A 12,841-nucleotide genomic window follows, 5' to 3' on the forward strand; every position below is an offset into this window, starting at 1 on the left:
AGTGTAGAAGAGGGGGACAGCTGAGTGTAACTGAAGAGGAGGGAAAAGTTATCTGGAGGGTTGTGTCAAGTTGAAAGATGGAGGAATTGAGTTTTTGAGGCATTAAAGAATACTAAGTTTGCTCTGCCCCAATCAGAAATTTTAGAGAGATCAGAAGTCAGGTGTTCTGTGGCTTTCCTGCATGAACTGTTTACTTCCTGAAGGATTGGATGTCTTAGAAAAGACGTGGAAAAGTGCAGGGTGGTATCATCAGCGTACGAGTCGATAGGACAAGAAGTTTGGTTTAGAAGGTCATTGATGAATAATTAGGAGTGGGTTGACAGGAGAAAACCCTGAGGAACACCACTGTTAACAAATTTAGGAGAAGAACAGTGACTGTCTACCACAGCAGCAATAAAATAGTGAGAAAGGACACTTGAGAAGAAGTTACAGAGAGAAGGATAGAAGCTGTAAGAGGGTAGTTTGGAAATTAAAGCTTTGTGCCAGACTCTATCAAAAGCTCTTGATATGTCTAAGGCAACAGCAAAAGTTTCACCAAAATGCCTAACTCAATAAGGAAAGCCAGATCACCAGCAGAATGGCCTTGATGGAACCTGTACTGGCGATCAGACAGAAGGTTGTGAAGTGATAGATGTTTAAGAATCTTCCTGTTGAGAATAGATTAAAAATGTTAGAGAGACAGTAAATTAAACAATAGGATGGAAGTTTGAGGGATTAGAAGCTTCACCTTTTTTAGGAACAGATTGAATGTAAGCAAACTTCCAGCATGAAAGAAAGGTAGATGTTGATAGACAGAGTTTGTCTAGGCAAGGTGCAAGCACAGAGGCACAGTTTTGGAGAATAATGTGAGGGACCCAATCAGGTCCATAAGCCTTCTGAGGGTTAAGCCCAGTGAGGGCATGGAAAACATCACTGTGAAGGAGTGCATGGGTAGCATGAAGTAGTCAGAGGGTGGAAAAGGAGAGGAACAAGCTCTGAATTATCTAAGGTGGAGTTTTCAGCACAGGTTTGAGCGAAGAGTTCAGCTTTAGAAATAGATGAGACAGTAGTGGTGCCATCAGGTTGAAATAAAGGAGGGAAAGAAGAAGCGAAGTTACTGAAGATGTTTTTTGGCTAGTTGCCAGAAATCACGTGGAGAGTTAGAGCTTGAAAGATTTTGACACTTTCTATTAATGAAGGAGTTTTTGGCTAGCTGGAGAACAGACTTGGCATGATTGTGGGCAGAAATATAAAGCGCATGATATTATGGTGATGGAAGGCTCAAGTACCTTTTGTGGGCCACCTCTCTATCATGTATAGCATGAGAAAAGCCTGTGTTAACCAAGGTTTGGAAGGTTTAGGTTGAAAGAAAGAGTGGGGAATGTATGCCTCCATGCAAGACACTATCACCTCCATTATGCACTCAGCACACATGTCACTGACATGGAAGTGGTAGTCATTCCAAGGAAAATCAGAATAGTATCTCCTAGACAGAGAGAGAGAGAGAGAGAGAGAGAGAGAGAGAGAGAGAGAGAGAGAGAGAGAGAGAGAGAGAGAGAGAGAGAGAGAGAGAGAGAGAGAGAGAGAGAGAGAGAGAGAGAGAGAGAGAGAGAGAGAGAGAGAGAGAACTGAAAATTTACCTGCCTTCTAGGGTCTATCTCTACAAGAAAGGTGGGCTGTCACTAGCTAGATTACAGTAATAAAACTGTCTCTCACTGATGGAAATTGGTGGAAACATGTACATAATACCCCTTGCATTCTTGACCAACTATGTGTAGTGACAGAACAGTCAAAGCTGACTGAAATTCACTCAGGCCTTGGTGATTATCTTGGCTTGATTAGTAAAGAGATCAGTATTTACTTTTGTTTGCTACTCCTTTTTATATGATTCCAATTGACTTCATTTTGTTTGTTTTAGTAATTTTGCATGATAAACCCTGCCATAAATTGGTCTTTATCATTTTCAGCCATTAACCATTATAACAATGTTAAATAATGTGGTAGTGGGCAGTGCTATGAAAAAGAGGAAAGTGATAGGTTTCACCATACAATACATTAATAAACTAGATAAATGGACTGGTAGGGATGAAGGTTGGTTAATTACATCAAATTCTGATGCAGCTGTCTTGCAGATAATCTTAGATAAGATGAGCAAATGGACAGATAGACAGCAAATACAATCTAATATTAGCAAATGCAAAGTACTTATTGTGGGTAGGGGGAAATCCACAAAATAGGTAAGAATAAAGAATGTGGGTCTGATAAATTCTGAGGAGGAAGGTATTTAGGAGCCATATTTAGCTCTCTCCATCTGTGAAAATAATCCATAAAGGCCAGAAATAAAGCACACTGTACTAGAATTAATCTTTACAGAGTGTTAAAAGTAGAAATCGTGGGGTAATATTAAAGTCATATTCGGCACCAGCCAGACATCTTCTAAATTGTGCTGTGTAGTTCTGGTCCCCATATTACAGAATGGATATATGTCCATTATAGTCAGTACAAAGGAGGATGACTTAAGAGATAAAAGGGATGAGAGGTGTATATTTCTTATGAAAGGAGACTGAGGTGTATGTAGATTAAGAGGGGATCTGATAGAGATTTTTAAGTAATAGATGGGATATAATGTGGATGAAAAAATTCTCTAGATCAGTAATCAGAACAAGATATGAAATAAAGGGTTTAAAGTTAGATTTAACAAAGAGATGGGGAGAAACTGGTTCTCAAAATAGTGACAAATGAATGGAATAGACTCAGTAATCAGGTTATTAGTGTCAAATCACATCATAATTTTAAATGATGATCAGACAAATTTATGGATGTGAATGATTGGTGGAAATCACTGTTTTATATAGGGACTGCCATGTGTAGGCTTGATAGCTTCTTGCTGCTTTCCTTACTTTTTTTATGTTCTTACGTTCTTACACACACACACACACACACACACACACACACACACACACACACACACACACACACAGAAAAAAAAAAAAAAGCGAAGGGGTTACAAACTACATACCTGCCTTATTGTGAAGCAGTGATGCTGAACTGCATCACACAAAACATTAAAATATTTTTTTCTTCCTCTAAAAAAGAAGGCACTTCCACAATGTAGGCAGTGTGGAACATGAAGAATAGTGCTTAGCAAACACCAATACAGCTGCCTGATCTTCCTCATACTGGAATATGATCATATCATTAAATAGCTCTTTGCATGACTAAGGGCAGTACAACTGGTGGAGCTGTGTGGAGCAAACTGCTACATTATTATGAAAAAAGTATTTTTTATTTATTTATTTATTTTTATGTAAGAGGGGCATTGGCCAAGGGCAACAAAATTCCCCTCCCCCCCAAAATAAAAAAGGCCCACTGAGATGCCAGTCCTTGAATAGGGTCCAAAGCGGTAGTAAAAAATTGAAGGATAAGTGTCTTGAAACCTCCTCCTTGATGGAATTCAAGGCAAGACCAAGAGGGTGGAAATGCAGAAGCAGGCAGGGAGTTCCAGGGTTTACCAGAGAAAGGGATGAATGATTGAGAATACTGGTTAACTCTTGCATTAGAGAGGTGGACAGAATAGGGATGAGAGAAAGAAGAGTCTTGTGCAGTTAGGCTGCGGGAGGAGGGAAGGCATGCAGTTAGCAAGATCAGAAGAGCAGATAGCATGAAAATAGCAGTAGAAGATAGGAAGAGATGCAACATTACAGTGATGAGAAAGAGGCTGAAGCCAGTCAATTAGAGGAGTTGATGAGATGAAAAGCTTTTGATTCCACCCTGTCTAGAAGAGTGGTATGAGTGGAACCCTCCCAGACATGTAAAGCATACTCCATACATGGATGGATAAGGCCCTTGTACAGATTTAGCAGCTGGAAGGGTGAGAAAAACTGGTGGAGACATCTCAGAATGCCTAACTTCATAGAAGCTGTTTTAGCTAGAGATGAGATGTGAAGCTTCCAGTTTAGAGTATAAGTAAAGGACAGACTGGGGATGTTCAGTGTAGAAGAGGGGGACAGTTGAGTGTCACTGAAGAAGAGGGGATAGTTGTCTGGAAGGTTGTGTCAAGTTGATGGATGGAGGAATTGAACAATACTAAGTTTGCTCTGCCCCAATCAGAAATTTCACAGAGATCAGAAGTCAGGCGTTCTGTGGCTTCTTTTTGTGAAGTGTTTACTTCCTGAAGTGTTGGATGTCTATGAAAAAACACGGATAACTGCAGGGTGGTATCATCAGCATAGGAGTGGATAGGGAAAGAAGTTTGGTTTAGAAGATCATTGATGAACAATAGGAAGAGAGTGGGTGACAGGATAGAACCCTGAGGAACACCACTGTTAATAGATTTAGGAGAACAGTGACCGTCTACCACAGCAGCAACAGAACGGTCAGAAAGGAAACTCAAGATGAAGTTACAGAGAGAAGGATAGAAGCTGTAGGAGGGCAGTTTGGAAATCAAAGCTTTGTGCCAGACTCTATGAAAAGCTTTTGATATGTCTAAGGCAGGGGTTCTCAAACTTTTTAACTTGCTGACCCCCAATGAAGCTTCAAATTTTCTCTCAACCCCTTGCTATTAATTCAAGGAAAAAAACACTGATGACAAAATCAATGATAATAGTAGTAGTAGTAGTAGTGTAGCAGTAGTAGTAGTAGTAGTAGTAGTAGTAGTAGTAGTAGTAGTAGTAGTAGTAGTAGTAGTAGTAGTAGTAGTAGTAGTAGACATGCTGTATGAAGAAAAGGTAACACACATTAAGATAATATGATGTGTATGGGCATATGTAACTTAGTTCTCAGTGCAACATACCTTTTCGTCTTTCACAGCTGACATCATTAATGTGAAGAATGTGCCTGATGGGCCTCAACAAGGATGCTGATTTTAGGTTACAGGTTAGTGAGCTTCTGCCATAGGTTGCCTCATTCTTCCAAGTTCAGTCTGCTCCTTTCTTTTATTAAGACTGTGTTTGCATGACTGAAAAGCTAGTAAAAAAGGCTGAACCACTGTACAAAGCTGAGGAAATTTAGCAATGTTGTTCTCGTTGATTCAAAATTCATGGAGGCCTTTTCTTTTGAACAAGGCACTTACTTCCAGGTCCACAGTCATGTCAATGAATTCTTCCTGCAGATGTAATGTAATGTCTACATTCCTTATTTCAACAGTGAACGGTGTTAGGATCCATTCAGGCACTTTCATATTTGCCAAGTCTTCAAAGAGAACTTTAAAGTCTTCAATTAAATTCTCCAGATGAGTCCTGTATGTTTCTAGGTCACCATCAGAAATGTTTTCTCTTCATATCCGTTGTAAGTTTGAAAAATACTAAAAATCTCTACATGCCAGTGAAGTTCTAAGCAAGCTTAGCTTGCCTTGGAATCCTAGTGGAACTGTCCTGGCCTGAATAATGGTAACATCTTTACCCTGCAGATGTTTTTGTGTCTCATTAAATTTAGAATAGAGGTCTGCCAAATAGAACAGGCAACTTTTGCATTTTTCAACTCTTCAAATAGAGATGAGTCCATGTCTGCCAGGAACTGAACAGTTAAATTGCACAAGTCAAGTCTTTGCAGGCTGTGACCCCTACACAGCCACCTTACATCAGCATGCAGGAGTAATTGGTTAAACATGTCATTATTCTCTTTGCAAAGCAATGCAAACAATCATGAGTTAAGTGGATGTGCCTTGATTTTGTGAACTGGCCTGAGGCACACTGTCAAGGCATCATGCAGTTCACCGCTGAGTTTCCTGGCTACAAGATGTTGCCTGTACAGTACACAGTGTATGGTACATGCATCAGGCACTTTTTCTTTGAGTAAGCTTGCAAATTGTTGGTACTGGCCAACGATTGCTGGTGCACCATCAGTAGCCACTGTAGTAATATTACTGAGAGGTATGCTGTGCTTTTCAAAATATTGCTGCAGACATTGTAAAATTGTCTCACCTTTTGTATCAGCTGTGAAACAAAAATTCATCAATAATGTCCTTTTGACTTTGACTGTAGTACCTCACATAGTCCATGAGAAGATTAGACCTGCCAAAAGTTGATTCAAGTTGTAGAGATTGCTATACTGAAGTTCAGATATGAAAGTTTTTTTTCACATCATCTGCCATTTCATCAATTCTTCTTTGCACTGTACTGTTACTTAATGGCAAATTTTTCAGAACAGAGTGAGAATCTTCATAGCAGTTTCTATAACTTTTAATGGCTGGGATTATGATATCCTCACCAATAATGTGTGCCTTTCTTTTCTTTGCTATCATGAAGGAGATGTTATATGAGCCTTTTAAACCTCCTTCAGTATCAGCACTGGCAGGTGCTTTGAAAAGTCTTGATATTTGATCGACTTTTGAGTTTTTCTTTCAGTATCTTGAAATAGTCAAGGTCTTTGTTTTTCTTATCAGAGTGAACCCTTTCAAGGTGGTCCTTCATCTTTGCAGGCTTCATGGCATTGTTAATGAAAGTCTTTTCACACAAGATACACAATGGCATAGTGTCATTACTTAATGAAGTAATGAATCCATATTTCAAATATTCCTGAGAATACTGATGGCATTTCTTGTCAGCAGCAACAGCAGCCATTATGCCTGCTACACACAATTTTCAATGCATCACAATAATCAGTTCACGGACCACACTTGCGGGAGCTGAGCGTTCCGTGAACTACTGTATGCAAGACGAGGGAGTTGTAGGTGGGGTGGGGGATACGTTCACTTGCTCAGTACAGGGCAGAGACAGGAATGCATCCTGTACAGACCCTAGTACAGGCAGCAGAGCTGTGAGAAACAATGAGGGGGAGGGGTTGGTTGAAGGTAGTGTTGCCAGCACTGCTGAAATTTCTATAGATTTACAGACATAATTTGACCTATTGTTTGCATAAAAAAAAATTATTATAATTAAAAAAAAATCTAACAATGGTGTCTGATATTCTTCAGATTTTTGCAAATTACTGTCAAGAACTTCTAACTGGAGGCTTCAACGGTTCCTTAGACCCCAGCAGTAACCATTCATTGACCCCCTGCTTATTCACTGACTCCCTTTTGATCCCCTGGTTATTCACTGAACCTCTTTCAACCCCCTGGTTATTCATTGATCCCTTGGATGGTCCCATTGACCCCAAGGGGCTGATATTGACCACTATGAGAACCCCTGTTTTAAGGCAACAGTTAGTTTCACCAATATCTCCAAAAGAGGATGACCAAGACTCAGTAAGGAGAGCCAGATCACCAGGAGACCTTGACAGAATCCATACTGGTGATCAGATAGAAGGTTGTGAGGTGACAGATGTTTAAGAATCTTCCTGTTGAGGATAGATTCAAAAACTTTAGATAGGCAGGAAATTAAATAGGACAGTAGTTTGGGGGATTAGAACAGTCACCTTTTTTTAAGAACAGGCTGAATGTAGGCAAACTTACAGCAAGAAGGAAAGGTAAAGGTGGAGTTATGTTCCTCTCCTAAAATAATTCCAAAAACTGATTTTGTCATTTTAGAACCATTACCCCAACTAGACATCCTTTTTTAATCTTGGACTGTGGCCAAGACTCAAACCCATGTGCTTGAAAATCCATCAGCCCTCAAATGTGCATGGTACACACCACTGTACCACATTGGCCCCAAATAACAATTGGAGAATACACAGGCCTAAAATATAAGATAAAAAAAAAAAAATAAATGAAATAAATAAATAAAATAAAAAAGTAGGTAGTAATACTTGTATAGCCTTCAAACATGAGGTCAATAATATTCACTCTTTATTCTTAAAACAGCATATGAATGGAAAATCTATTCTTTCAACCACAGATCCCAGTACTAGTTTTATGAGCCAAGCTGCTAAGCCTGGCATATGCAGAGTGTGTAGGAAGTCTATCTCACCTGCTTGGCCACCCTTTCATAATTTATAGTACGTCTCTCAAGCAATTACACAGTAAAACATTTAGGCCCATTGATATCTCCTGACACATCTGCTGTCTTGCATATATGACTCAATAATCAAAACAGACAATATATAAAATGAGGCAAGTTTGCTATATGCAGACCAGATACTACTCCATAAAAAAAAAAAAAAAAAAAAAAAATAATAATATATATATATATATATATATATATATATATATATATATATATATATATATATATATATATATATATATATATGATTAAGGAAATGAATCAGTCTCTTGAAATGGAAGGTGGTTCTCGAGTATGTACAATGTGAATGCAATAATTTGGTATTATATATATTCACCCATCTCACGGTATAAAAAAAAAAAAAAAAAAGCTCTCTGAAGTGCTTGGGTCACATATAACACAGTGGTGTGTATTTTTACCCGCAAATTGTTCGTTCCTGAGATATTCTTATGAAATTTACCATTAAGGTAAGTAAGGTTAGGTCTAGTTAGGTTAGTTTTAATTAGATCTGGTTATTTAATGTTATTTTGATGAATTTCTGCTGGTTTACGTGTGTGGGGTGGTATATAATAATAAGGTTTTATTATAGTTTAAGCCATTACACACTACGTGGTAATAACCTACCTTTTTTTTATCTTCTCACTATTCACGTCATTTCTAATGATTACACTACTTGTCGGAAATTAATAATAATGCCACAATAGGCCTGGGAATGCACAGCGCTCTCAACTTTTTCTGAGTCCACAGGTAAACATAAATGGTGTATTGTTGCCTGAACTTCTGTTGTTTAATGCTTTGAATTGTGGGTAGCTGCTGGATAGGATCACTGTGTCTATAATTCCTCGGGCCAATCACGTGCTACCACTTAACACCACAAGTTGCACCAATAGGAAGTCTCTATAAGTACCCATAAGCTGCGCGAGCAGGTTAGGTTAGGTTAGGTTCCCCACAGGCCCCCAAGCTTGCTTGTGGGATTGGGGGGCCGTGGGTAGAGATTGGGGACATTGGCTTAAACTATAAATTTACCAATAATAATAATAATAATAATAATAATAATAATAATAATAATAATAATAATAATAATAATAATTGCGACGAAAACGGTTTAGATTCGTTCAAAACAAAAAATCTACCAGAAAAATGTAGTCTCGCCCGAAATTGTTAGACGGGTGAAAAAAAAAGAAAAGAAAAAAAATACTGGTAATTTTAGCACAGAAGGAAAGAGCGTCAAAGGGATGAGTTAATTAGCAACAAGGAAGGGGTAAATGCAGGGACAGGAATACGTTGAGTTTCTTGTGCCAGAGCCATTCCTTTGGGCGAAGTTCGAGGAATGGCGTCAGAATTAGACAGACAGACAGATAACAGCACTACACAGGGAATAAACTCACCTTCCCCGCCTGAAACACCACCAAGTCTTCCCGCTCCGCCATGCTGGATGTTGACACTCGCAGTCTCGCACCTAGCCCCACACACACACACACACACACATAAATATACGCAAGCAATTCCTACATGGATTCGGCCTCGGCTATTTCCCAAAGGTAAAGTCTATAATTTATAATCTCTTGTATAATCTTTGGCTGTTTTCTTTTCTCAGTTGTATTTTTTTTTTTCACCCTTTAGCTAAAGTGCTGCTGCTATTATGCATGTAATCCCTCTAGTAATGATAACGACTTGTTGATATATTGCTTTGAACAATCAACGCATAAACGTATCTGGGGTGTCATCATATCATCAGAGAAAGAGAGAGAAAGATGATGAAACAAATAGCTGATGCGTAGTATAACTTATTAAATAGTAATAGCAAATAATATTAATAGTTTTTGTGATATATATATATATATATATATATATATATATATATATATATATATATATATATATATATATATATATATATATATATATATATATATATATATATATATATATATATATATATATATATATATATATATATATATATATATATATATATATATATATATATATTAATAGTTTTTGTGATATATATATATATATATATATATATATATATATATATATATATATATATATATATATATATATATATATATATATATATATATATATATTCTTTTTTTTTTCTTGGGGGATATTAATGCCAACTCTAGTTATTGTGGAGACTGGAATCGTATTGCTATCGTAGAAAATGGAATCGCATCGTGTGATATAATATATATATATATATATATATATATATATATATATATATATATATATATATATATATATATATATATATATATATATATATATATATATATATATATTTTTTTTTTATTTTTTTTTTTAATTAATTAATTTATTTATTTATTTATTGTCATGTTATTGGGAGAGTTTACCCTGAAAAGAAACATGTTTTCTTAGTGTCCCCGCGTTCCGTTTTCATTCTGAACATGTCTTTATTCTCAGTTATAAGTTAGTACAGGGCTTATTTACTCATTTTATATCGTGTATAAGTTCTTCATATGTATGTATATGCAAGGGAAGAGGTGTATTTGAGGTGGAATGTGTGTGGAGGCAAGAGGGAACACCGGTCTGTTTGCCTCTTGCACCTGAGTCAGCGGAATTTCAGAGCGCCAGAGGACCTGAGGGATAAATTCGGGTGTGGTGTGGTGATGGACAGCGTTTTACGAAAGCGCGAATTGGCATATCAAAAGTGCGGCAAACGTTGCTGATATATTGCTATCAAAAGCGCGGCAGAATATTAAGTCAAAAGCGCGTTTTATCACTCACCTCCAAGTCCGATTGTTCATATGTTCATTAACGATCGCTCACCTCTTCCGTTAGCCAGATGATATCATCTCTTGTCACCTGCTTACCACGGGGAGGTGGAAGTAGAATTTTTAAGCAGGAAAAATAGACCACGGGGAGGTGGAAGTAGGGTTTTTAAGCAGGAAAAATATATTGTATTTGCTCTGAATTTGTTACCCAAACTTTTCATATAATTGTGTCTGTCTATTTCTCCTGAAATATATTTGTTGTACTGGGAAGTAGCATACTCGTTTCTGTTTTGTTCAGGTTTCCTCATTGTTGCAAGCTTACTGATCTTACTTACTTACGTCGTCTTTATGTAGGAGTATCTGGAGCTTCACTAGAACGTCAAGAATACATATATAGATGGATGGGATGTATGAAAATGCTCATTAAAATGAACATGAAAGGATTCCGCAGCATTGTTTGTACGCTTGGTATGTGAGGAGATTTCAACCCAAAGCACTGGAGGATATCTTGAGTTTAGTGATGTATAATTGTCAACAAGATAGTCCTCAAAACGTGTACATCTATCATCCTGAGGTGCATCTGCCATAAGCTCATCCAGAAACCAATCTTCAGCTTCCCTAGGGTCAATGAAATGCAACCCAAATTATAATTTTAACCACTGGCCAATGTCACTGTTGTTGTGCTTGTACTCATTACCTAGTCCAAGATTCTGAATTTTTCGCCACCATGCCTGTTCCCAAATGGAATCTGCAACATTTGATGACTGCCGTTGGATATATGTCTCTTAGGACAGTGAGCATGGCAACTTCAAAATCTGCATGTATCACTGAGGGCTTTAGGAGCAGATTCCTGGCTGAACAAATATTAATCAAACACGTCCACATATTTCTATAAATCTCCTCAGATTGACCTGGTAATAAGGCATACATTAACGGAATATAATGTTCATTACATAATCCATGTATGGTGTACAGCTTATAAAAGAACTTAGGACAACATTTAAAAGTCCCATCTACGAAGATCTCCTTAGCAGTTTTTGTCAAAAAATTTAGATTTGTTGTACATGAAAGAATAACCAAACCTGTTTCAGGATTATTTTCCAGGATAAAATCTTTCCCTTTGGTTGTAGAAGTAGTCATAGAATTAAGAGCCTGGTGTAGTTCCTGACGAGTTTTAGGTGATACTGGATACACTTTTCGCCTTTCTCTGTATAATGATTGTGCAATTGATCATATATCAGTAGAATCAAGTTCATTGTCCGAGAATTTTTGTAGTTCAATTCTAATTAGCTTTGAAAGCCTTGTCGTCAAGTCGTCAGTTGCCTTCCTTTTCACTGTTGCACGTATTTGCTGTCTTTCTAGTTTTTTTTTTTTTTTTCATCCTTCTCATGATTGTATTGGAGTAATTACTTCAGTTATTGTGCTGTCTGTTTTAAGTCGACATTTACATTTTTGTTCGTACATCGCCACGATATGGATCCATCAGTCAGTGTGCTATCATTATCTATCTATCTATATATATATATATATATATATATATATATATATATATATATATATATATATATATATATATATATATATATATATATCCTACATTAAACACTTCTTGCCTTTGTTAGCCTTAGAAATGGTGGACTCCACACTGGACTGCACAGCACAGCACAGCACAGCACAGCACAGGATGAAAACAACGGACTGACTGACCATCAAGGTGTAATCAACCGGCTACAACAACAGTGAACACTTTGTGAATCATTGACACACTAAACGAAACTTATTGAAATAGCGAGCCAAAAGGGGATAATCTTGGCGTGCTTTTGTAACTACATTAAGGATGAATTTCGAACTCGTTAATCGTTTCGAATCCGCGCTTTTGTAGTGCGCCCGTGATGGAGTGTGTGTGTGTGTGTGTGTGGAGGTATTAGTAATGTGGCGGTATAACCTTGATATACATATTTCAGGTTGGTGAGTCTTTTGTGGTACCAAGAGCTCTTGTCCGCTGAAATTTGATTGGTGCGCGGTATTGGTTATGTAACGCTGAGGGGAAACGTCGGGGTGAGAGGCAGCCAATTTGTTGTTATAACTGCAGTGGTGTTGTGGCGTCATTGGTGTCTTTGGGGGTGGTGTTGTGGTGTTACTAGTGTCTTTGGGGATGGTGTTATAGGTGATCTATGGTGAAGGTAGTGATGTCTTTTGAGGTTAGAGGAGGTAAAATACGGGAATTGT

At 37.5% G+C, this 12,841-nt stretch overlaps 1 protein-coding gene across 4 annotated transcripts in view; it reads right to left on the minus strand.

Annotated features, from left to right (window-relative positions):
- LOC135116182 (survival motor neuron protein-like) overlaps window positions 1-12,358 on the minus strand; it is a 26,698-nt gene extending 14,340 nt beyond the window's left edge. For 2 of the 4 annotated variants that reach the window (XM_064033486.1, XM_064033484.1), the window contains exon 1: window positions 2,999-3,172. In XM_064033486.1, the coding sequence (XP_063889556.1) occupies window positions 2,999-3,157 (159 nt within the window). In that variant the 5' untranslated portion in view covers window positions 3,158-3,172. Of the gene's footprint in view, window positions 1-2,998; window positions 3,173-9,253; window positions 9,398-12,225 lie in introns of those variants that run through there. The other 2 variants (XM_064033487.1, XM_064033485.1) reach the window with 2 other exon arrangements.
- Window positions 12,359-12,841: the final 483 nt, after the last annotated feature.

The sequence above is a fragment of the Scylla paramamosain genome, chromosome 30 (genome assembly GCF_035594125.1).
Source record: "Scylla paramamosain isolate STU-SP2022 chromosome 30, ASM3559412v1, whole genome shotgun sequence".
NCBI classification, from domain to species: domain Eukaryota; kingdom Metazoa; phylum Arthropoda; class Malacostraca; order Decapoda; family Portunidae; genus Scylla; species Scylla paramamosain.